Source organism: Schistocerca serialis, chromosome 2 (genome assembly GCF_023864345.2).
Source record: "Schistocerca serialis cubense isolate TAMUIC-IGC-003099 chromosome 2, iqSchSeri2.2, whole genome shotgun sequence".
NCBI classification, from domain to species: domain Eukaryota; kingdom Metazoa; phylum Arthropoda; class Insecta; order Orthoptera; family Acrididae; genus Schistocerca; species Schistocerca serialis.
In genome coordinates this window covers 830,261,842-830,288,743 of record NC_064639.1, presented here as the reverse complement: position 1 = coordinate 830,288,743, position 26,902 = coordinate 830,261,842, and the positions used below count along the sequence as shown (strand labels likewise).

At 36.7% G+C, this 26,902-nt stretch overlaps 1 protein-coding gene across 1 annotated transcript in view; it reads left to right on the top strand.

Moving 5' to 3' along the window:
* The window catches only part of LOC126458098 (uncharacterized), a 51,935-nt gene extending 26,799 nt beyond the window's left edge, over positions 1 to 25,136 (top strand). Inside the window, exons 3-4 of the mRNA XM_050094924.1 lie at positions 1,548 to 1,677; positions 25,040 to 25,136. Of these exons, the coding sequence (XP_049950881.1) occupies positions 1,548 to 1,675 (128 nt within the window). The 3' untranslated portion in view covers positions 1,676 to 1,677; positions 25,040 to 25,136. The remainder of the gene's footprint in view (positions 1 to 1,547; positions 1,678 to 25,039) is intronic.
* The last annotated feature ends 1,766 nt before the right edge of the window (positions 25,137 to 26,902 follow it).

Genomic DNA, 26,902 nt, shown 5'->3' with positions numbered 1-26,902 from the left:
AAGATGGTTTTGTAAGCCGAAAACCGGTTAACAATAAAAGTAATATTGTAGAACAAAAGCAAACTGGTGCTTTTCATTAATTTATTCTTTCATTTGCTTCTCTCTTTAAATCTAAGCTTACAAATTTTTGCAGATGTGCAGTGTAGAAAAACCTTTTTTGAACAATTTTATTTATAATTCCTATGACAGTCTAAGTTAGTAGACTATCACTAGTCATAATGTGTTATTAACATGCTTTGCAGAAGTTAACCAGCATTGGCTTCTGCTGTTAATGTACACATTCCACATCCCTAAATCATCTCCTCCATGACGGGATTTATGGAACACAGAAAAGAGAATACAACAGCATTTATGAACCTAAATGTTACATGTTCTGAAAATGTTTGAAATGTCTGTTACATACCTGAAATGTTTGGCTAACCAGTGTATTTGCGTGTGTATAAAGATCTTACCTAGCCACATGCATTTTCCTGCAATTAATGTACAGTTAGAAAGTTGCTGTTTAATATAATTTTTTTGATTCAAAGTACACTTTAGAATGAGTTTTAATTTTATTACAATTATCATAGATTACTTAATAGATTAGGCAACAAACAGACAGGCATTTAACAAATGAGAATGGCGGTAACTTACTGATGCACACACACCCCTCCAACCACCCCCCCCCCCCCCCCCACACCCCTCCCATTGTCTCGTTTATTGTCACCTTACACTGACCATATTACTATATGAATTTTTACTAACATTAGGGATCAAACACAATCCATTTTAATGTTTTTTGAATGGATAGATAAAAAAAATCTACTCACCAAGTGGCAGCAGAGCACACACATAAAAGACTGTTGTGACTGGCAAGCTTTCAGAGCCAGTGGCTCCTTCTTCAGGGAGAAGGGTTGAAGGGTAAGGAAGAAGGGTCAAGGAAAAGGACTGGAGATGTCTAGGAAATGGGGTAGATTTTGCAAAAGCCACTCAAAACTGCGGGTCAGGGGAGGGTTACCATATGAGATGAGAAGGAAAGACTGATTGTTGGCAGGTCTTTCCTTCTCATCCCATACTGGTCAACAATGTCTTTCCTTCTCATCTCACACGGTATGTCTCCTCTGACCCGTGGTTCTGGGTGGCTTTCGCAAAATCTACCCCATTTCTTAGACATCTCCTGTCCTTTTCCTTCACCCTTCTTCCTCCCCCTTCAACCCTTATGCCTGAAGAAGGAGCTACTGGCTCTGAAAGTTTGCCAATCACAACAATCTTTTATGTGTGTCTTCTGCTGCCACTTGGTGAGTAGATTTTTTATCTATCCATTTAAATAATTTTATCTATATTTGATTGTTTTTATTGTTTCAATCCATTTTAAGCAGCATGTAAATGACTGCAAAGATAATTCATCAAATTCACATGTGCTTCATTTGTGTAAAATGTGCTCACTGTCTTCATAACTGTAATGACTCAAGTTAAAATGAATTGTACCATGCTTTATAAAATGCTGCATGGCATTTCAGTCTGAATTTGGGATGATGTCGTGTCATTTAAAATGTTTTATTTTTCAGTTATGGAAGAGTTGCCCACTAAATATAATGACAAGTTGATGAAGAGTATCTGGGGTTTCTACAACAGATACTCTGTTCACAACCTGAAGACAATTGAGGATGGAAATGTCAGCAAGAGCCAGCAGTAGTTGTAAGTATTCTTTATTGTATACAACATAAATAAAACTACAAATATAGACTGAAAACTTTGGTTTCATTGCTGATATGTAGTTGATACTAAGTTATTAGATGCTCATACACACCATTCTATGGAGTGTTGTGTACAACATAGTCAGTCACTATTTCTGAACAACTTACAGTTCATGGGAACAAATAGAATGCATCAACTGAATACCACTGAATGTGGCAACTTTTGTGAATGTACCTTTCAACCTTATTAAGATGATAGCTGGAAGCAGTTTTCACATAATTAATTACCTCTTGTTTTCTTTTTTATGCGAGAAAACCTTATAGAAATTATTACATCATTTCAACAGTCATTAACTTATAGAGTAATGAGATATAATATATGTTGTGGAAGTTCATCCACTCAAGCCACCTTTTCATTTATTTGACAAACTATATCAAGAAAACCAGTTGAGGTACTGCCATCTAAACATGTGTAAAGCAAGCTATTAAAAAATTTAAGTGACAAAATATTGGCATCTGATGTTGTCTATAGCTTGTCAAAAGCGTTTGATTGTGTAGTTTACAGCATTCTGTTAAAGAAGCTCAAATATTATGGGGTCAAAGATCTTGTTAGTAACAGGTTTCCATCCTATCTAACTAAGAGGAAGCAGACTGCTGCACTAAGAAACTCAGCATCTACATAATAGGGAACAATCACCACACATGTACCACAGAGCCACAAAACTCATTATTGGTAATTATCTTCCATCATATATCCAAGAAGGAGAAAAAGTTCCCATTGCTGAAAATACCAGTATTATAAACAGACCCAATGGGGTAACTTCAATATTTGAGAATGTAAATAGTATTTTCTTGATAAAACTGGTTCTCTGCAAATTCTGACCATGATTACATCATTAGAGATAATGCATGAGGTTAAAACAGTAAATGAAACAATTCTAAATTCTTAGATGTTTATACTGATAACAACCTGAACTGGAAGTCACATGTTACTCATCTTCTTAAATGTCTTAGCTCTCCATCCACATCCACGTGACTGCTTTCAGACTACTTCACTACCATTCCACTTGAAACAGTGCATAGGACAAAGAAAACACACAGATATTTCCATGGGAGCTCTGATTTCTTTTATTTTCTTACAATGGCCATTTCTCCCTATGTAGATGGGCGCCGACAAAATATTTTTGCATCTGGAGGTGAAATTTGGTGATTGATATTTCATGAAAAGATTTCATCACAAAGAAAAATGCCTTTATTTTAATGATTGCCACACCAACACACACATCATATTCATGACCCCTCTCCCCTGTTCCACAATAATGCAGAATTAGCTTCCCTTCTTTGAACATTTTCAACCCCCTGTCAGTGCTATCTGATATGGATTGCATACCATGCAGCAATACTCCAGAAGCTGATGGACAAGTGTAGTGTAGGCAGTCTCTTTAGCAGACTTGTTGCATCTTCTATTCCATCAGTAACAATCTTTGGTTACATTATGGATAATATAATATTTTGGAAATAAAAGTGTTGAAAAACTGACTTACTTTTCCCTGTTTTCATTCACTAATATCTTATGGCATAATATTCTGGGATAATGTGATATTGAGCATGAAAGTGTTTATTGCACAGAAATGTGTAAGGAGGCTAATATATGCTGTCCACTCTGCAACTTCTTGTAGACAGCTGTTTAGACAGTTGGTCATGCTGACAACACCTGTACACTGTACAAATATTGTTGACAAACAATCACAGTTTGAAAACAAGCATACCAATCATAAATATAATAAAAGACAGATAAATGGTTTACATTTTTAAGCACACAGTATTAGTGTTGTGCAAGAAGTAGTCACTTATTCACTCAAAAAAATTCTTTGGCAACCCATCAGTGATGGAACGAAGAATTTTTGAATGTATAATAAGAATGCTATTTATCCATTCTAAACTCTATTTGAAGACGCCTCAGAAGGCCCATTGATGGTGTCCAACTCCTGTGTCATCCTCTTTGGCTAGGTGCCACTGAGTGGGAATATGGAGGGCATGTGGTCAGCACACTACTCTCCTGGCCATCGTGAGTTTTTGTGTCCAGAGCCGTTACTTCTCAGTCATATTTGATCCTCAGTTGGCCTCACAAGGGTTGAGTGCAACCTACTTGCCAACCGCACTTGGCAGAACTGGATGGTTAGCCATCCAAGTGCTAGCTAGCCAAGCCTGACAATGCTTAACTCTGGTGAGCAGACAGGAACCAGTGTTTTGCTGTGGCAAGGCTGTTGGCAAGTTTATATGTTCACCCACCAAATATTACATGTATTAAATAATAACACATCATCAGTTGGTATTTTTGTGAACTTTCTTAGTGCCTGATTGTGCAAAAATGTCGCTCTCTCAGAAAGACATAATTTGAATGGAACTGCTGGCTTTACAAACAACTGGCCGGAATCATACTTGACAAAGAGAATGTCAAACATTGTGCTGAATAATTCAAATGATGTTAGAAGAGTAGGAAAATTTTAATGATGAGATGAATCACAAAAGGAGTGCACAAGGCACAATTTTGAGTCATTCCAACTTCTTATACATGTGAATAACCTTCCACTTAACATCCAACAAGAAGAATTGGGACTGCAGACAATATTAGTGTAATAATAATCCCACTGGAGATAAAGCAACAGAAGAAATTATTCATGATGTTTTTCAAAACATTATTCAGAGGGTCTCTGCAAATGGGCCCTCCATAAATTTTAAGGAAAACACTATATTCTATTCTGTAAAACAAAGTCATACCAGCAACAGATGTAGCACATGAACAAGTCAGGGAATAATGTACAGTGCTCCACATTTTTGAATGAACGTATCTGTGTAAACCTGAACTGGAAGAAGCATTTTACTGAGATTCTCAACAATTAAATTTGGCTACTTTTGCTCTTCATGTAATTACTAGTCTTGGAAGCAAACAAATCAACCTCCTGACATATACTTCACATTTCTACTCAATAATGTCTTATGTAATAATTTCCAGGGGTAACTCATCAATTAGAAAGAGTGAGATCACTCAGGAAATGGCATGAAAACATTCCTCAGACCATGACGCTTGCAGGGTGTTTTCTGTAAAACATTTCACGCCATACATGATGACAAAACCTCTGTCCAATGGAGCATAAAATGTGATCCATCCAAAAAGGTCACCTGTCACCAGCCTTAAAATGGGAAATAGCCATGTTGTTGTTAACTACAGGTAAACAGTAAAAGGTGAATGATGCATTTCTAACAAACTAGCGGTGCTGGAACCATTAGGAGGTAACCACTATCTGATTTGGAAGAGACAAATGCCTTGTTAAATATACCCATTGATACCACAGCAACTAATCTGGTAGCTCCTGTACTGTGAAAAATGACTGTGTGTTTGTGCATGTTTCTATTAACAATGTGAAAGCTCCCACTAAACTGAAAACAGGAATGATGAAACTTCCTTGAGTATGGGTAGGTTGTGGTTAGTGAGTGACCAAAGACAAACATTATGTAACGTGAGACACTGAATAAGATGCAAACATTTGGTGAAATGGCTAACAGACTTATCTAGCAATATCGTAAACCAAATAGCACCACATTTTTTTAGAGAGAAACTCAGTGGATTTTCACACAAACACATCTAAATGGTGGAGTCCTTCTCATACAGTATTAGGAAGATTAATGCACAAACATATGAACTGATGCAGAATTCATAGACTGACAAGAGTCATTCTGTCAGAAGTGGAGAATAGGGCCTTGGAGGTATTTGTGAAGTGCATTTTTGCTGAGATGTCAAGAAGATCCAGGATAGAGAACCCAGATGATTTCTGCTCCTACTAAAATCACCACACAGCTGGAAGAAATCGACATTGCCACTCAGAGACAGTTTGACCATAGTATTTTCTTCTCTGGGGTAAAGTGTTATAGATGTGTACATATGAGTGTCTCATTCATCATATGGAATTCCCAGTAGAACAAAGGACTGAAAAAATATATGCAAAGATGGAGTGCTGCTTGTTAGGAACTTTAAATAGTAGGGAACATAAATTTTTGGTCGACACAGGTGCTCACGTGTCATCTGGACCTCCTGTGTAGAGACAGACAGGTCTCCATGATATATGTTACATAGGATGAGTGACAATGATCAACATCATTGAGGACAACACTGTTTAGTTTTCATGGAGGAATTAAGAGATTTCATGAGGATATGGAAGTGTTGCCACATGTTGATGAGGATACTGTGCGATCCTAGGACCTGACTTATTTGATAAACATCATGCAAAAATTTACCTTAGAGAGTACACAGTTGAGCTCAGAGGGTCACTGTTTCCACGAGGTGGAACAACTGCAAATGTAACAATGTCTACCAATTGTGAAGGTGGCAACAAATAAACTGCAGACCCTTGTACTCTAGATCTGTTCACATTATAGTATATCACAAGGAACAGGGAAGTTGGTCTGGGTTATTGTAAGTACAGACATACCAAAGGTAATATTATGTGTTGTAAGCCACTGGAGAGCAAAGAGGTGTTTTATATGCAGAAGTGTAGCGCATGCCAGTGAAATGGTTGTAGATTTTTGGTTCCAGTCAGTTTTGATAATTTTGGCATGGATGGGGTGAGTTTGCCAAAGAGTTTACAGACTGCTAATTTAGATGTCTTAGAGAAGGATGACATAGATAGGTCAAGTGAGGATCTTTGACATAAACAAACTATCAATGTATCTGCATTACATTGGAAGTAAAGAACTTACATAGAAATGATAGGAAGGCAATTGAAGCCTTGTTACTGCAGTTTACTGATTTATTTAATCCAAGTGGTCCTATACCAGCGACACCAGTCATGCAGCACAGAATACCAACAGAGAACAATGGTCCAGTCTATTGAAAACCATACAGAGACTTGAGAAGTGTGCAATCACTGATGGGAGAATTTAGTAATCAACAACTGTGTGATGGGATTATTAAACATAGTGACAGCCTGTGGAAAGCAGCCATCATCATGATCCCAAAGAAGTCACTGGATGGCTTTAAGAAACACAAACTTTGCTGTGATTACAATAACCTAATGCAAGAATTGCTAGCAATGTGTATTCCATACCATACATAACAGGGACTCTGGATGGCTTGGATCAGTGCAGATATTTTTCGACAATGGATTTGAATAGTGGATATCATCAACTAGAAGCAGCACAAGAGGAGCAGCTGAAGATCACTTTTAGTGTCCTCTGGTGCTGTTTCCAGGAATCTTGAATGCTGTTTGGACTTAAGAATTCATCAGCTACTTTCCAAAGACTAGGGCTATCATCAATTTTTTAGATTAAATGGTTGTTTTGTACACTGATTGTCTTTGCCTAGTTTATTAAGGGGTATTTGGAGCTTATTGTTTGCTTTTTACTATGTATCGCATGTTTTAGATGGCTTGTTTTCTTTGTTGGTAAACTATGCCAAGGGATAGAACAAAGTTGCTTTCATTGTAGATTGTGGTTGTGTTGTTCATTCCATGTAGACTCACCTTTAGAAGGAGGGAGCAGAAGTGAAAAACTGCAAGAAAATGGGTACAGGCCAGGCGTGGGAAGTATTGGTAAGTTCAGAACAAAGAGAAGCCTACCTTCTGATGTCACTGGAAGACTTACAGGGGCTGTCAGAAGAAAAATATTATGATCTGCCCAAGTAGAGAGGTACAGACTCACGCACAGGCATTTGAATTTTCTTGGGGAAAACTGAAGCAACTAAATGTGAAAGGGAATTGTTAGCCTTGCACTGTCATTTCCAGAAAATGGGCACACTGGGTCTACTCAATTTTTTAACCAGAAATAGTAACCATAAATTGTTACAAAAAGGGGAAACTGAAGGGGATGATCAGAATGGAATTGCAGGACAGTGTAATATTAATAAGCAGTATGACATGTGACACAACTATGTCCACCGGTATGACTACAATTAAGTGATAACAACCCATGTAATATTAACTGGAGAAACTGCTGGAGGTGCTGCCAACTCAAAACCTAATGTTCCTGAATAATACCCTGAACTCACACATCCTTCACTCACTAGATGAACCTGTAGAGACACAAAAAAAACAAATTACAGCAGAGCAAATACTTCAGCACATGCAGGAATATCTTGATAAGTAACGTCATAACATTAGAACTATTAGTGTTACATCTTCCAGTGCTACAGTGGTTCTGATTGCAACTTGTGTAATCTACTTTCACTTTAGATGAGGATCTGTAAACTGCTCAGAGTTACCTGTACACCAGATACCTGTCTGCTTGTTTGTTAATAGAGCTAAGCATTAATAAGTGATTATATGTAAACTAGTAGGTAAATTTGTAAATTTATGAAAGACTGTCAGCTAAAATGACATGTTCAATGGGCTTAATGTAGAGTGTAATGTTATAGGATTAAGGGTCAACCTATGAGATGTGTGGTTCAGCTCCTTGAGTGCAGAACAACAACCAAACCACACAGTGTATAGTTATTGATGTCAAATATATATGATCAGATTGTTTAAGAGATATTCCAAGCAGGAAAATCTGAGGCTAATTTTCTAAAGGAAGGGGGAATTGTCATATCCCAGAATAGTATTGCAGGCAGATATTAAATAAATTGTTGAAGTTTATCCCTGGCAACTCCATAGGCCAGGCAGAATGCCAGCAAGTGAGAAACACTGATGAAGCAGCTGCAAATGTGGAAGCTACTGCAACCCTCAGGACAAGCTGAGTGCTCAAGCAAGCAGATGGGGAAAACTGACATCATGACGACATAGAGATAACATCATAATGTGGCTTGCTCAAAGTGTCACAAGAAAGCTCAGATATAATGCAAGAGTAACTATTCAGTTACTCACACAGCAGAAAAGGGCATCTGAAAGATGAAGTTGTGACATCCTGATGTGACCAAGAGCGGTGATGAGCTCAGAGAACTAGAGCACGTTTGGATATCCCTTCCTGAGAATAATGTCATCAGCATAACTCAATGAGTACTTATACCCTCACTTCCACAGTTTAGTTCTCAGTTGTGATTCAGTGTTACAACTACTACTATCAAGCTGTTTCTGCTCTGCTCTGTCTGAGATCTACTGAGATGACAGTTTTGGATAGAACATCAGTGACAGAGCACCTTGAGTTCCTGCTGCTAATAAGACGAGTACACATTAGTTTGTTACATATTTTTATGAGTGTCAAACAGGAGCAATTTATTTTCATTTATCTGTGTAGTTACTATTTTATTTTTCCAATTTATTGCATGTTTGAGTGTTTACTAGGCACAACCTTTTATTTTAATAACAGTGTAGCAGAACAGCTCAGAGTTGTTAGACTGTTAGTGACAGAGCACCTCCAGTTCCTGGCGAGTACACCATTCATGTGTCATATATTTTGACGAGCTTCAAACAGGAGTGACTTCAGTAATGGATATGAACTGTGATTGCTGTGTACAGATGCGGGTTGAGTTGGTGACCCTTTGCTCACAGATCCAGACGGTGTTAGCTTCCATCACACAGCTTGAGGCTGCTGCCCAGGGCATCACTGTGGTGGGGTCAGACACAGGGATGCGAGGGACGTCAAGCACGTCCGACATGTCCACCGATCAATCCACTGCTGTGGCCACCCCAGGAACTGCCTACACTGAGATTGATCCCTCACCTGTGGTCGAGTGGGAGATAATTCCAAAGTCTGACAGGCAGCAAAAGACTTCCTGACAGGCCGATCACAGCGCCTCACCTGTTTGTTTGGTTTTGGGTATTATCTGTGGCTGACAAAGTCTCTAAACTGGATGCAGCCGTCCATCCTCTTCCAGAGGAAGCTTTTCGGCCTGCATGGTCTGGGCATTCACAGAGGGTGGGTTTGCTGGTAGTTGGGAGCTCCAACATTAGGCGCATAATGCGGCCTCTTATGAACATGGCTGTCAAGGAGGGGAAGGAAGCCAGTGTGCACTCAGTGTGCATACCAGGAGAATCATCCCAGATGTGGAAAGGGTGCTTTCGAATGCCATGAAGAGTACAGGGTGCAGCCAACTGCAGTTGGTGGCTAATGTTGGTAACAATGACATGTGTAACTTTGGATTGGAGGAGATTCTCTCTGGTTTCGGGCAGGTAGCAGAAATGGTAAAGACTGCCAGTCTTGCTTGCGAGATTACCATCTGCAGCATCATTAATAGAACTCACCGGTCCTTTGGTGCAGAGGCGAGTGCAGGGTCTAAATCAGAGGCTCAGGCAGTTCTGTGACCATGTACACTGCAGATTCCTTGACTTGCGTCATTGGGTGGCAGGTTTCTGGGTTCCGCTTAATAGGTAAGGTGTCCACTACACACAGGAAAAGGCTACTTGGGTACTGGGGGCTGTGTGGAAGGGAGTGAGCGGTTTTTTTTAGGTTAGAGTGTCCCAGGAAAACACAGAAAGGGCATCCATCTGAAAGGGGGCAGGCAAAATACAGCAAGATAGTTGTAGAAACAAGTTGTAAATTGTCATAGCTAGATTGGGGAAGAACTAAAGCTCCAAGCTCTAATTGAAAGCACTGAAGCTCAAATAGTTATAGGTATGGAAAGCTGGCTAAAGCCGGTTGGTGGTGGAGTAGTTTACCTTGGAGTGAAATTGAAGTAGATACTTCCTCAAAATAGTATGGGTAGAGGTTATACCTGACAATCAGGCTAAACTATTTACTGGATCATTTTACTGACCCCTGATTCCGAAGATATAGTTGCTGAACAGATCAAAGAAAACTGAAGTCTCATTTCAAGTAAGTAACCCACTCATACAATTATAGTCAGTGGTGACTTCAATCTACCCTCGATATGCTCGAAAAATTATACATTTAATGCCAGCAGCAGGCATAAAAATATCATCGAAAATTCTACTGAACGCTTTCTCAGAAAATTATTTTGAACAATTGGTTCATGAGACCACTCAAAGCATAAATGGTTGCGAAAGCATATTTGACCTCTTAGCAACAAATAATCCTGGACAAATAGGTAGTATCATGACAAATACAGGGAATAGTGACCACAAGGCAGTTGCTGCTAGACTGAATACTGTAACACTCATAACCATAAAAAAGAAACACAAAGTACACCTATTTAAAAAAAGCTCATAAAATGCACCTAACACCTTTTTAAGTGACAGTCTCCACTCCTGATCTGATCATGTAAGCATAGATAAGATGTGGAGTGATTTCAAAGAGATAGTATTGACGACAATTGAGAGATATATACTACATAAATTAATAAGTGATGGTACTGATCCCTCATGGTACACAAAATTGGTCAGATCGCTGTTGCAGAAGCATCGAAAAAAGCATGCCAAATTTAAAAGAATGCAAAATCCCCAAGATTGGCAAAGTTTTACAGAAGTTCAAAATATAGTGCGTATTTCAATGCAAGATGCTATTAACAATTTCCACAATGAAACTCTGTCTCAGAATCTGGCAGAAAATCCAAAGAAATTCCGGTCATACATAAAGCACACCAGTGGCAAGACGCAATCAATACCTTCAATGCGTGAGAACAATGGTGAAGTCACTGATGACAGTGCCACTAAAGCAGAGTTATTAAATACAGTTTTCCGAAACTCCTTCACCAAAGAATATTCCTGAATTCCAATCAAGAACAACTGCCAAGATGAGAAACAAAGAAGTAGATATCCTCAGTATAGCAAAGCAGCTTAAATCACTCAATAAAGGCAAGGCCTCCGGTCCCGATTTTATACCAGTCAGGTTCTGTTCAGAGTATGCTGATACAGTAACTCCATATTTAGCAATTATATGCAACCACTCACTCACAGAAAGATCCGTACCTAAAGACTGGAAAATTGCTCAAGTCACACCAATACCCAAAAAGGGAAATAGGAGTAATCCACTGAATTACAGACCCATATCACTAACGTCAATTTGCAGTAGGGTTTTGGAACATTTACTGTGTTTGAACATTATGAATTACCTCAAAGAAAAAAAATTATTTACACATAGTCAGCACGGATTCAGAAAATATTGTTCTTGTGAAACACAACCAACTCTTTATACTCATGAAGTAATGAGTGCTATCGACAGGGAATGTCAAACTGATTCCATATTTTTAGATTTCCAGAAGGCTTTCAACACTGTTCCTCATAAGCATCTTCTGTCCAAACAGCATGCCTATGGAATACTGCCTCATTTGTGCTACTGGATTTGTGATTCCTTGCAGGAAGGTCACAGTTCATAGTAATAGATGGAAAGTCATTGAGTAAAACAGAAGTAATATCTGGCGTTCCCCAAGGAAGTGTTGTAGGCCCTCTATTGTTCCTGATCTATGTTATTGACATAGGAGGCTATCTGGGTAGACCTCTTAGATTGTTTGCAGATGATGCTGTCATTTACCATCTTGTAAAGTCATCAGATGGCCAAACCGAATTGCAAAATGATTTAGATAAGATATCTGTGTGGTGTGAAAGGTGGCAATTGACCCTGAATCAAGAAAGGTGTGAAATTATTCACTTGAGTACTAAAAGAAATCAGCTAAATTTCGATTAAGTGATTAGTCACACAAATCTGAATCCTGTAAATTCAACAGAACACTTAGGGATTACAATTACAAATAACCTAAAGTGGAACGATTACATGGATACTGTTGTGGGTAGAGCAAATCAAAGACTGCGATTCACTGGCAGAACACTTAGAAGTGGAGGTGGAACAGGTCTACTACAGAGACTGCTGACACCATGCTGCCCCCCCCCCCCCCCCCATTCTGGAGTACTGCTGTGTGGTGTGGGATCCACATCAGGTGGGACTGACAGATGTCATCAAAAAAGTTCAAAGAAGGGCAGCTTGTTTTGTATTATCACAAAAAGGGGAGACAGTACCAGAGACATGATACGTGAATTGGAGTGGCAATCATTAAAACAAAGGCATTTTTCATTGTGACAGGATCTTCTCATGAAATTTCAATCACCAATTTTCCCCTCCAATTGTGAAAACATTCTTTTGGCACCCACCTACATAGGGAGAAATGATCGTCACAATAAAATAAGAGAAATCGGGGCTCACACGGAAAAATTTGAGTGTTCGCTTTTCCCACACACTGTTTGAGAGTGGAATGGTAGGGAGACAGCTTGAAGGTGGTTCATCAAACCCTCTGCCAAGCATGTTATTGTGAATAGCAGAATAATCATGTAGACATAGATGCAGACTACAATCTACAATGCAATTGCCAACTAGACCTGATGAACTCCGCTGCTGCCTCATTCTTGCCATCACTGATGGGAAGTCTGTGGTGCCTTACAACACTAGGGCCTGTACAGGCCTCACTGATGGATCTTGGCAAGCTGATAAGCTACATCGTTCCTGGGGAGCAGAGTAATTGTTGCTCCCTGACTCGCAGACAGACCACGACATAGCTCTCCATGACTACGGCCATCTCATTCAGAGCTGTAGGCAGTCTTTCTGGGGAACAGTCTGCATTGTAAAGGAGAGTGCTTGGTAATTCAGTGAGAGGATTGCAGGCCACTGAATAGCACTGGCTGTGTTGCAGTGCTACAGAGTCAGCAACCATCCCTGATGTAGCAGCCATTACTCGAGTGCTCTTTGGCTTACCTGGCTGCCAGCAATATGGGGAAGACAATGCTGTACTTTTTTTTAATATAATATATAAACTGACAGTAATGTTGCCGTGATGCTTTCAGGCTTTTGACACATCCTCACTATCACATTCTGCATGACATTATCCTGATGACTGTAGACGCTGTGGTCCAGCTGTCTATAGCTCTAATGAATTCTGCTACTAATGACTTCACACTGAGAGATACAACAAAATATTGCTAACATACTCCACCATAAAGAAATTCAGTATGCTTTCTGGGCAATGGTGCTAATGGAAGCTTATGCAAACCTGATGTTAAATTAAATTTGATATAATCAGAAGTGTTTTCAATTTATGTTTGTAATTGTACAAAGGCTGGTCTCTTCCTCTGTACAAAAATTTAATCAGATATCTAGAATCCAAAACTAGCATCTCTCCCCAATCCTGCTTTGATGCAATCACAAGTAGATTATGTGAACTGAGACTTCTTTCAATACTACCATATGTTTCCATTTTTTGTAACTCATTCTCAACAACAGCTCATTTAGCTATAGGTTCCCAATATGGTTTTGTGGAAAATGGTTAATGCTACTTTAATTATTGAGTACACTAATATCCTTTGACTTCTCCTGGACTGTTGTTAAAACGTCACTGTATTCACACAATAAAGATTTGAACTCAGGTTTTTGTTTGTCTGTAAGTCCTGTTTCAGAGATTTCTGCATCTACAAGTTTCTTATATTCTGCTGCATTTGTGTCTAACCGTAGTATACCTCTATCCACAAGTTCTCCTTCTTTTGGAAATTTAATGCTCTTAATCTTATTGACATAACAAGTTACATTTGGTTTAATAAAACTGCCCATTTGGTGCTGTTATGGGAAGCTTCTGTTCTCCCTAGTCAAACCCTGCAATCACAGCTCTTATCCAAGATATTCTTAGTATAAAGTCTTCACTAAGTTCAGGTATAATTAAACATCCATGTGCAAAGGTAACTTCTTCAATAGTAAAAGTGAGTGTAGTTTGATTTTTTACTACCTATTGTGTCTTCCTGTTGCATCTTTTATTTTTAAACCAACTAAATATATAATCTTTTTCATGTCTCAGTTCACCTCACTATCTGTGGTGGTGAACAGTGTGAAGCAGACAAAATTAGTTGTATTGATAAAATTGTTGGTAAGAATGGTAATAATGATGATGTTTATGTTAATATAATGAAAGAATATGATGTAATGATGATAGTAGATGTGACACTAGACCTGGAGGTCATTGTTTCAAAGAAATTTATGGTGATATATTACATGAAACTATTAGTTCTGAAAAAAGTGGTTAAGTATGCAGTCCATTTATCAAAGTATTGATTGATTTTTGGGAAGGCAGACACCTAATAGTCACTATCTGTGACTATTAGGTGTCTGCCTTCCCAAAAATCAATCAATACTTTGATAAATGGACTGCATACTTAACCACTTTTTTCAGAACTAATAGTTTCATGTAATATATCACCATAAATTTCTTTGAAACAATGACCTCCAGGTCTAGTGTCACATCTACTATCATCATTACATCATATTCTTTCATTATATTAACATAAACATCATCATTATTACCATTCTTACCAACAATTTTATCAATACAACTAATTTTGTCTGCTTCACACTGTTCACCACCATGACATTTTCAGATGTGCACTTAATCTTATTCCATCAACAAGAATACACAGTATCACACACACTGATAACCATTTGCCTGAAATTCTTATTTGATTAATAGCATCAGTATTTGGCCCCAGGTCACAAAGAAATAATCCACCTTTACCCATTTCATCAGATAACTTACCTTCACTTTTGTATTTGGTAACTAGAATATCATCATAATCTACACATGGTCTTTTACAAGAAATTAAATTACAGTACTCACTAGCTGCCACACTATCATTAATACTTAAACCTTTGGCAGGGTATTTGGATATCTCTACAACTCTTTTACAGTTACTGTATCCTCATCTGTTCCGAATGCTTCTATGTCCTCTTTGAAACATACAATATACAGGGTGATTCAAAAAGAATACCACAACTTTAAAAATGTGTATTTAATGAAAGAAACATAATATAACCTTCTGTTATACATCATTACAAAGAGTATTTAAAAAGGTTTTTTTTCACTCAAAAACAAGTTCAGAGATGTTCAATATGGCCCCCTCCAGACACTTGAGCAATATCGACCCGATACTCCAACTCGTTCCACACTCTCTGTAGCATATCAGGCGTAACAGTTTGGATAGCTGCTGTTATTTCTCGTTTCAAATCATCAATGGTGGCTGGGAGAGGTGGCCGAAACACCATATCCTTAACATACCCCCATAAGCAAAAATCGCAGGGGGTAAGATCAGGGCTTCTTGGAGGACAGTGATGAAGTGCTCTGTCACGGGCTGCCTGGCGGCCGATCCATCGCCTCGGGTAGTTGACGTTCAGGTAGTTACGGACAGATAAATGCCAATGTGGTGGCGCTCCATCCTGCTGAAATATGAATTGTTGTGCTTCTTGTTTGAGCTGAGGGAACAGCCAATTCTCTAACATCTCCAGATACTGTAGTCCAGTTACAGTAGCACCTTCGAAGAAAAAGGGACCAAAAACTTTATTGGCTGAAATGGCACAGAAAACGTTCACCTTAGGCGAGTCACGTTCATACTGAGTTGTTTCCCGCGGATTCTCAGTGCCCCATATACAGACATTGTGACGGTTGACTTTCCCGTTAGTGTGGAAAGTTGCTTCATCACTAAACACAATCTTTGAAACGAAAGATTCATCTGTTTCCATTTGAGCAAGGATAAAATCACAGAAATCGATTCTTTTAATCTTATCAGCTGCAGACAGTGCTTGAACCAATTTCAGACGATAAGGTTTCATAACTAACCTTTTAAGTAGGACTCTCCATACAGTTGATTGTGGAATTTGCAGCTCTCTGCTAGCTCTGCGAGTCGATTTTCCTGGGCTGCGAACAAATGCTTGCTGGGTGCGTGCTACATTTTCATCACTCGTTCTCGGCCATCCAGAACTTTTCCCTTTGCACAAACACCCATTCTCTGTAAACTGTTTATACCAACATTTAATACACCACCTATCAGGAGGTTTAACACCATACTTCGTTCGAAATGCACGCTGAACAACTGTCGTCGATTCACTTCTGCCGTACTCAATAACACAAAAAGCTTTCTGTTGAGCGGTCGCCATCTTAGCATCAACTGATGCTGACGCCTAGTCAACAGCGCCTCAAGCGAACAAATGTACAACTAAATGAAACTTTATAGCTCCCTTAATTCGCCGACAGATAGTGCTTAGCTCTGCCTTTTGTCGTTGCAGAGTTTTAAATTCCTAAAGTTGTGGTATTCTTTTTGAATCACCCTGTATTTCTCCTCTTTATCAGGTATCTCTGAATCACCATAGACTTCATATCATTATTATCACAATTATCATCAGTATCTTCATCCCTCACTCTTTCTCACTGTTTGTACTTAAGTTTTCAATTAACACAATGGTCACATCTTTCTTATCTGGTTCTTTCATTAGCTCTTTAATTCCTAAATAACAATTTAAATTAGTTAGCATCTCATTTTCTGACAAGTGACAAGCTGCTAACCATTCATGAACCCTGATAAGTCAAATATGTCATCTTCTTCATACTTCTCTTAATTAGATGTGTGTTTATTATCCTTATCTGCAGTTTCCCATTTGATTCATTTAAAACTTTCTTTTTCAACAGACATTACATTAATAAGGTAGTATACACTTTTAAAATAATTACTGATTACTTCACTTGAATCTTTATGTTCTACATTCCTGTTGGTTTATTTATTACTATTCATCCACCCCTAAATTGCAGACCACAAATAGAGTGACTATTAGTTTCTCACCATCTGGTTTGTTTTAATATTTTTGCCTCTGCATGTCATTGTGTCTATGGCAATTCCTGTTTGTGTTGTCAAATCCTATACTCCTGCTTTTATCCCAGTCGTTTGTCTGGTGTCTACTTGAATGAAAGTTATTACCGTCATTTGTTTTCTTCTTTCATGATTAGCATCTCCTAAATATTGATTCCCTCCCCTCTGCTGGTAATTGTGACATTGTTCACTCATTTTGTCCACAATTCTGTCTAATTAATTCATAGTGTTATCTGGCCCATACACTACATCCCATTGAATTTCAGCTGGCAGTGGTCTTTTTAAAGAATATATCTGTGTCATTTCATCAAATGGTTTGTCTAAACGAGTTAATTTCTTTATTTGACTTTTGCAAAATTGTATTATGCTACCATGTCTTTCCCTGAAATGTGGTACACTCAAAAATTCACTTTTCAGCTTAGCTTGTACAGTTTCAGACCAGAACATACTAAACTTTTTTGATAACCTGCAGATGACATGTCTACAGATGAATTTTGATTTGCCCCTGACCAAGCTTCCACTTCCAAAAAAATTTTAAACAACTTGGTTTTCATACTGTCGCTCACACTAGGTACAAAATTTTCTTTATAATTTTGTAAAAAGTTAACTGGGTGTAAACTGCCTTCACCTGAAAAGTTTTTCACAGGAATATTAGCCAGCATGGTACATGAGCTACTGAAAAGATTTCTGCTAACTATATCATTACTTAAATGTTCAAGTTTTTTGGAAAATCACAGAAATAGAATTTTGCAAATTAGATACATTGTTGGTGTTCACTATTTCATTAGAGTTTATTTGACTAACTATTTTAACATTCTCATCAAAATTACTTTCAACAATAGCTAATTGTGTTCCTACACTTGAGATACAAGATTTTAAAATTTAGTCCATGTTTTTGATTTCAGTACAAACATTTTTTCTGTATCTTTGACTTGTTTGATTTTATTACTCAGCTTTCATTGTGCTTTTGCACTTTGGTTTCTGCAGCCAAAACTCTGGTTTCCAAATCATTATTTTCTGTGCAAGGTTATGAATCACCTGTGGGAATGACTGTTCAAGACTTGCAACTTTCTGGTTCACATGCTGTTCAAGATTAATAATTGAGTGATTAACTCATATAATTGATTCTATTATATTCTGGAAGTGTTACTAATTTTAGATTCAATGCTGTTTCATAAACTGAACTATTTCTGCTAACATATTTTTTACATTGTCATCCCTCTGTTTGACTAAATCAAACATTTCGTTGTCTTGCTTAATTGTTTTGTCTAAGTATCTCATGCTGAAAACCCTTTTCATATATAAAAAGCATTAGATTGCTGCCTAGCTCTTCTGCCAATGATGACAGTACAACTGTTTATATGTCAGTGCTTGTAGTTATATGTGGAGGGGCATACATGAAATTTAATATTTGAATTCTGGTACTTATGTAGTTGGTGCACCAGTCTGCTTCAGCTTTCTCAAGCTGTTTTCAAAAGCTGGGCAGTGGGTCATTTAATTATTAAACTGGACACAAGATGTTTCCTGTTTATTTCCAAAAGCTATGTCGTTTCCTCATTACTGCTGTATATCAATCGCAATTTATAAAGACACAACCACCACTAACATCTCTCTGACTGACAAAGCACTTTCCCTTTCTTTGTACACAAAAATAGGGTAATGCCACATTTGCTAGTCAATTCAACAATTTTGTTTTAATAACTTTGATTCTTGCAATTATGCTATTGTTTCGGTCATTAGTCGATCTTTGAATCAAAATGTAGAACTAATACATGTGTTTTAGAAATATAAATGCAGTTGTGCAAAACTGACTTTTGCTTGCATGCACTAATAAACAGTTAAATATAGTTATAACCCTTTCTGCTTTTCCTCTGAACGTAATATGAAAATGGTAGAGAACTTATTTTACAGAGATTTAGCATTTTTCTATTATGTTATAAAACTGGTTTGATTACAATTTGGATTATATCTCCTTGCACTGATAGTCATCATCAGATCCAGATCTATGTTATTTCGAGATATGACATCAAAAATTTTAAAAAAAGTCAATTTTTCAAAAGTATGTTCATTTTGTAGGCACATCTTTCCGAAGAGTTTGATACGTAAAACATACATGTTCAAGGAAATGTAAGATATGCTACTTGGTCTTAAGTGTGCCAAAGTGCAGTGCCACACGTCTTCAAGCAGCATTCTTCTACCACACATCACTGTATTCCACTCTGTGGAATTCAAACATGTATATTTTGTAATGGAAGCCATCAAACCTATATTCAGGATAATGGAACTTAAAATGAGCTGTGGTGCCTCTACTGCTCCTGATCGGCCAGTTTGACATTCTACCTCCCTTAAAAAAAAAAAAACTCACAATTAATACTGGGTGGGATTGTTTGTGACCAGGAGACTAAGAACTCTTCAGAAAATTCGCACCCTTTATTGCATATTAGCTAATAACTTCCTCATTTGTATGACATAAAATTAAATATAGGAAACATAAAATCAGTAAAGACAAGAGACAAGCAAGACAGTCACATTTCTTCAATTCTTAGGTCCCAAAATTATTTCTTTCTCTGATTTTGCTACAGGTTTACACAGCGTGCTTTCCTTTCTGCAAAAGAATCTATTACCTCATCAAAGTTAGTCAAACATTTTTCTACATACAAAATAAAAATGTCATTGTCTAATACAGAAAAAGCAGTTAATATGAATTGATGGATTGTACCCAAGACTGGTGTGGTTTCTCGATTTGATTATGTGTATTTTGTCACTATCTGCTACATAAAATGAAACAGGCCTTTTAATATTGTAGTAATTGTAACTCATAACAAATAAGTGAGACTGTCTTGGCACAAATGGTCATTTTTATCTACCTCATTTGCATAAATAACACAACAGAATATAATTCACAAAGTACCAATATCAACTGCCTATTAGGCCTACTACGAGGAAAAAGTTTTAGGTTAGGGAATAGTTTTACATTTCATTCATATGCTCCTGTTTCTCAAGCATGTGATTGAAAAGTAGTAGTCGTATGACATTTTTGTATAAATTTGGAAACATATTCTTCCATACACTTTCTGTGATTATCCCATTTCTTCTCCTTCCTTAGTCTAACAAACAATCTTGTCATCAGTAATTCTGTAACTATTCCTGTCATTGTCAAAATGTAGTCTCTGGTCAACTTCACTAACCCTGTCAGAATCAGAAGTTCAGTTACCCTGCATTTATTATCCGGTTAGGCATTGTTATGTGTTTGTATAAAGCATTTTCCGTGATATTCCAAGCATAGAACTTAAGTGGCCACTAACCGGAGACTGCACAACTAACCCTTAGTAGTATAGAGTTCTGGCAAAAATTTCATTTTCTTAGATACACCGAGAAGATAATACGTAATCTTTCGTACCTGTTATTCCTGTTAATCATTTTTTCCACTCTGGTAGTCTGAATCTATGGATTTCGCTAAGAATTATAACAATGCTTATCATTTGCACACCCAGCCAACCACATAAAAAAGCAGTGATTGACATTCACCCTTTTGGGTTTATTCAGCTCACATAGTATAGCCCCATCCCTGTCTGCGGGACAGTTTTTTATTACTAGATGCGACAGGGTCCACCTGGCAGAGATACAACGTACATTATCCATGCATCCAAAAATCAACTTGTGATTCATAATCAACTTAGAATATGTTCAAAAATGTCCAAAAAATGACAAGGATGCATTTCAAAATCATACGAACTGTAGACAGACCAATGTGCACTGGATGCTAGGCGCTTTGTGAAACAAGTTTTTCTTCATCAAGAATACGAATTTTGCATCCTCTGAAATTGCCACCTGGGGCAGACACCCCAGTCTGACCCCCCACCCTCTGGTTTGATACATGCCCCTTACACAACTTTCATACATTTTTGTAGCTTGCATAATATATTTAAAATTTCATTTATTATAGCCAACAATGTCTGTCTGACCTTCCTCTACCACAACTTTTCCTTTGAGAATTTGTGTTTACTGTTTTAGAGTTATTCTAATTTTTCACAACTAGATATTCATGCAAGTAATAGGTGTTAGATGAGTTTCATAACAAAGACAAATGTATAAATAGTGTGGTGAATGACTATAAGGCATTTAATACACACAGGTAAGAAGATTAGTTTGCTGTCATAGTTTGCAGAACTATGTTATTATACTGTTTCATGGTTAATTTGACAGGGCTTTGCCATTAGATACAGCTTTAGTTCAGTGACACTGCATAATACAAATAACTTTCTGGACTTTGCATACACCAACTGAAATACATTGGAATGTGAGTTTTCTATTCCCTCAAAGGGACCTATTTATATGTCAAAAACCTTTTTTACTTTAGCAGTCATTATTTTTGATTTATCCTAAGATTTCATTAATACCAAGTCCTCCACTTTAAATTTTGAAAACTTTCTTTTTGCAACTTGCCTTCTCTTTCTTATTTATACTTGTTTTTTTCACACTATTCCTGACACTGACTTCCCTTTCCTGTGGAGACATGATTCTAAAAGCTGGATATTCTATATTTTCTGTATAGAAACTTACTGGTCTTCTGTAATGTGTGACTTTGAAGGGTGAGAATCCAGTGATATATGTTGCAGGCTGCTTCATGATATCTTCAAAATCCCTGACATGTGGTTTTTATTACAGGAAATTCTATAAGGCCTTTCCTTCATGTACCTTTCAGATCGATTGCTGGACAGATGATAAGATAGAGATTAAGATGTGTCTAATTGTGGTATGGTCCATGAAATCCTTCTGTGTCTGAGATGTGAACTGTGGCTCATTATCTGACAGGAAAGTTTTAGGTTCCCCACCTTGCTTTAAATAATCACTGGTAAATTTTGTAATCAGCTGTTTACTGGTTGCTTTTTTGAGTGGGTATAGTTTGATTAGTTTTGAGAGAAACAGTTACAAAAATATAGCTATAACACCCTTTTGTTTTTATCTGGCAATATGTAGCTGTTTTTTGTAGGCTTTCCTGATCACATGATTTGATTAGGATATTTGTGTCATCTGCAAAAAAATACTGTTGTCCCTTTAGTTATTTTTTCTGACAAATCATTAACATAAAGAATGAAAAGAATTGGCCCAAGAACTGACCCTTGAGGAGCTCCATATGTAACGTTTTTGTGCATTACTGTAAAAATTACAAATTTTTGTGTTTTTATGTCTTTGTATTTTATTTGAGTGATCTGTTGATGGTCATGAATGTAGGAATGTATCCACTTGTTTGGCAGGCCTGGTATTCTATAATTACCTAGTTTCTACAACACAATATTATGATCAATTACAGCGAATTCTTTACTAAGGTCAAGAAATATGCCAGACATATGTTGCTTATTATCTAATGCAGTTAGAATTTTATTTAAGAATGTATAAATAGCTGACTGTGTTGCTCTGCCAGTTCTGAATACATGTTGTGCATTACTCATTATGTTTTCTTTATTTAGAAATGCTGTCAGCCTTCCAAGAAACAGTTTTTCAAGAATTTTGCCAAAGCCTGACAATACTGATACAGGTCTACAGTTTGCAGCTTCATGTTTGTCCCCTTTCTAGTACAGTGGTGTCACTTTTGCCATTTTCAGATTTTTTTTGGGAATATCCCACTCATAAATGATGAATTGAAAATATCTGTTAATGGTCCTACGATAGAGGTTACACTTGCTTTGATGATAAAATCAGTACCTGCTGAATATTTATTCAGTAACCTTTTTATAATGACAGACAATTCCTCAGGTGTCGTAGGAGACATAAATAGGGTTCTTGTAAAAATTTTTGTATCTGACTGGAGTGTATTGCTGTCTGGTTGTGAGTTGTAATGTTTGGTAATCAGATGGTGTGCTACATTAGAAAAGTAGTTGTTAAATTTATTAGCCATTACTGTGGGGATGATTATTTTATTGTTGTTTTCATGAAGTTCTATATTTTCATGGCCTAATGATGTAGTACCTGTTTCTCTTTTGATGATACTCCAGGTTGCTTTAATCTTATTTCTGGACTTTTTAATTTGTTTGTCAATTTCCATTTTCTTTGCTTTTGTTATAACATGTCTAAGTATTTGTTTGTATTGTTTAAAGTAGTTGATAAATACAGGATTTATGGATTGCTTTGAGTATTCAAGTAGGTTCCTTTTATTCTGGCATGATATTTTTATTCCTGTTGTGATCCATTTATTTGATTTGTGTACAGAATTTATAAGTGATGTTTGTTTAGGAAATGCTATTTCAAAAAAAATGTTTGTCTGTGGCCATACATTTATCAAAATTGTCATCTGTGTTGTTTGAACTGTAAATGTCAGTCCAGATTTCTCTTCTCAAGAGAGAAAAAAGTAATCTATGTTTTCAGTGTTAAACATCCTGACGATAGCTCTAGTTTTCTGGGCTTTTGTGTTTCCTGGGATAGCGGTTGTTAGTATTTGGGCACTGTGATCACTAAAACCAGTGTTTGCAGTCTGTGTGTTGCAGGTATATTTATCTGTATTTACAAACACCTGATCTATGGTTGTTGCAGATGTAGTGGTTATACAAGTTGCGTTAGTTATAGTTAGTTTTAGGTTAAAGGACTTCAGTAAATCTTTGATTTCATCTTTAAATTTACTGGGTTTAGAGAAAACAACATTGAAATCTCTACATACAATATTTTTTTGAGGGTGCTGAAATCCTCTGACAGCTCTTCCATATGATTGTAAAAAACTTTTTTTTATCACCATCTGGTGACCTATATACACAGATGATTACAGCATTTCTAGTTGGCAGTTCTACTATTGAGATTTCTATGTCTCTTTCTTTAGATAAGCTGTCAAATTTGGTTATGTGAGTGAAGTCTCTATATTCTCGAACATATATGCAGCTACCACCATACCTGAGTACTTCTCTACAAAAAGATATTCGATTATTTAACTGTAGAATTTCTTAATACCAGCAATAAAAGTCACAGATCTTCATCCTCACAATTATCACATTTACTCCACCCTTCCACATGATTATCCTTCAAAGAAAATAGTCAGAGACACAAAGCAACATGTGCATAATATAAAACCAGTCACTTATAACAGCAGCCCCACATAATTCACTAACAACAACAAATATTATACACATATCAAAGTGATTCTTTTACACAAAAAACGACATACTTATCTACATCCTTTGCTTTGAAACTGATCTGAAATTCATAATTAACAATTTCAATGTCATTGACTTCAAACGGAAAAAAAGTTCTTTGAAAGATATTAGAACTAATATTATTGTAATTAAAATTATAAGAAATGTGAAATAATACTTTTGAATTAATTTGTATTGTGCAACAAATTTATGCAGTTTATCAGGTAAGCCTTTCCTTAAATCTATTGACAATAACTATATGTAGTTAAAGTTGAGCCTTTGATCAATTCCATTACAGTATTCATTGATAAAGAGAAATGTTTATTGCAGCTACCTACAATCAATAAATAATTTTCAGTTGTATAGGACATTCATATTACAAACTAGTGTTATGAAAATCAAATACTCTGTAGAGCTGTCATTGTATTAAAATGGAAATGAAGTTTTTGTCACATATGCATTGCAATTTTGGTGAAACAATAACCTGATAAGATACTTCCGTCAACATCTGTAGAATACACAAATTACATCAGAATTCCATGTAAATTATGATACACAAAGCACTCATAATCTTTCAAGATTCTAACTAATGGCCAAAATTTTCTTTATTTCTTTCTTTTTTTTAAAACAACAAATGGTGACACATGTGAAATGTTCTGTTTGTACATAACACATTCTCTAGTTCTTTTCTCCGCATGTGTGTCTCAAAGAAAATAGAAATTGATACTTCTTGGATATATCTTGACAGAATGACTGCTGGCTCTGGAGGGCAATGGGCAGGCAGCCCCCAGCTCTCTAGTAATGGGGACACTATGTGGTTCACACAATGGACCTAACGTGTAAGTAAATAATATATTTAATCAAGAAAAATATGTACTTGCAATATCAAAGATTGTAATTGTTCTACGAAGGTGCAGCACAATAATCTGTTCACTATTGTCATTAAATGAGTAATTTCAAGCTTGATGTTATTCATATAAACACGTAGATACTGGTAATGAATGGTGATTAGTACATGAACATTTTAGATTTTATAGATAAAATCTTCTCTTTCATGTTCTTCCTGTATAATAAGCCATACTATAGATGTCCACATCACTGCTAGATCCTCTAATGTATTGTGACCAACATTTTTATTGGAGTTTCAAGAGAACTCTGAATTGTAAGTTCTGAAACCTATTTGCACATTAACATTTAATAATAATATTGTAATATCATTTTAGTGTCGCCCCTTATTTATGGTGAGTTATAACTGCTTCCTTTGCTTTTTAAATTCTAGCTTTATGGTAGAAATGAATGATCTGTTAACTTTTCCTAGACATTCTCAAGCCAAGGAGAGCTCTTGAATATAGCATTTACAAACAAATACATACAGATCTTTATTTACAGGCCTTTAAATACATTAGATTAGATTAGATTAGATTTACTTTCATTCCAATTGATCCGTAGTGAGGAGGTCATCCAGGATGTGGAACATGTCAGAAAAACAACAATACATGACAAATATTTAAACTAAAACAAATAAGTTAATGTACCATTCCACAGGTCCCAAGTGGAATGATCGTCATTTTTTAATGAACACTAAGAGTCATTTTACAAATACTATTGCACTGAATTTAAAATAAAAAAGTTTTTTATTTATTTATAAGGTAAGAAAAACACACACACACACACACACACACACACACACACACTCTCTCTCTCTCTCTCTCTCTCTCTCTCTCTCTCTCTCTCTCTCTCTCTCTCTCTCTCTCTCTATCTCTCTCTCTTTCAGTGAACACATTACTGCACTGAAATTGTGCAGAAGATATGTTGTACTTATATACAAATCAGTTGGTTTTCCTCAGAAATTCATCAATGGAGTAGAAGGAATTGGCCACCAATAAATCCTTTAGGCTTCTCTTAAACTGAATTTCATTGGTTGTTAAGCTTTTTATGGCTGCTGGCAAGTTATTGAAAATGTGTGTTCCTGAATAATGCACACCTTTTTGTACAAGACTAAGTGACTTTAAATCCTTGTGAAGATTATTCTTATTTCTAGTATTGATTCCATGAATTGAGCTATTGGTTTGAAAAAGTGATATATTTTTAATGACAAATTTCATTAAGGAATAAATATATTGGGAAGCTGTAGTTAGTATCCCTAGTTCCCTAAACAGGCTTCTGCAGGATGTTCTTGAGTTCACACCACATATAATTCTTACTGCACGTTTTTGTGCCCGGAAAACTTTAGCTTGGCTTGATGAATTACCCCAGAAAATAATCCCATATGACATTATGGAATGAAAGTAAGCATAGTATGCCAGCTTTTTCATTTTTATATCCCCTATGTCTGACAAAATTCGCATTGCAAACAGAGATTTGTTAAGACGCTTCAGCAGTTCTGTGGTGTGCTCCTCCCAGTTGAATTTATTATCAAGCTGTAATCCCAAGAATTTAACACCGTCCACTTCTTCTATCTTCTTGTCATCATATGTTAGACATATACTCTTGGGACACCCCTTACAAGTTCTGAACTGCATGTAGTGTGTTTTTTCAAAGTTTAGTGACAAAGAATTGGCTAGGAACCAGTGATTAATGTCTACAAATATTTTATTGGCTGATCTTTCTA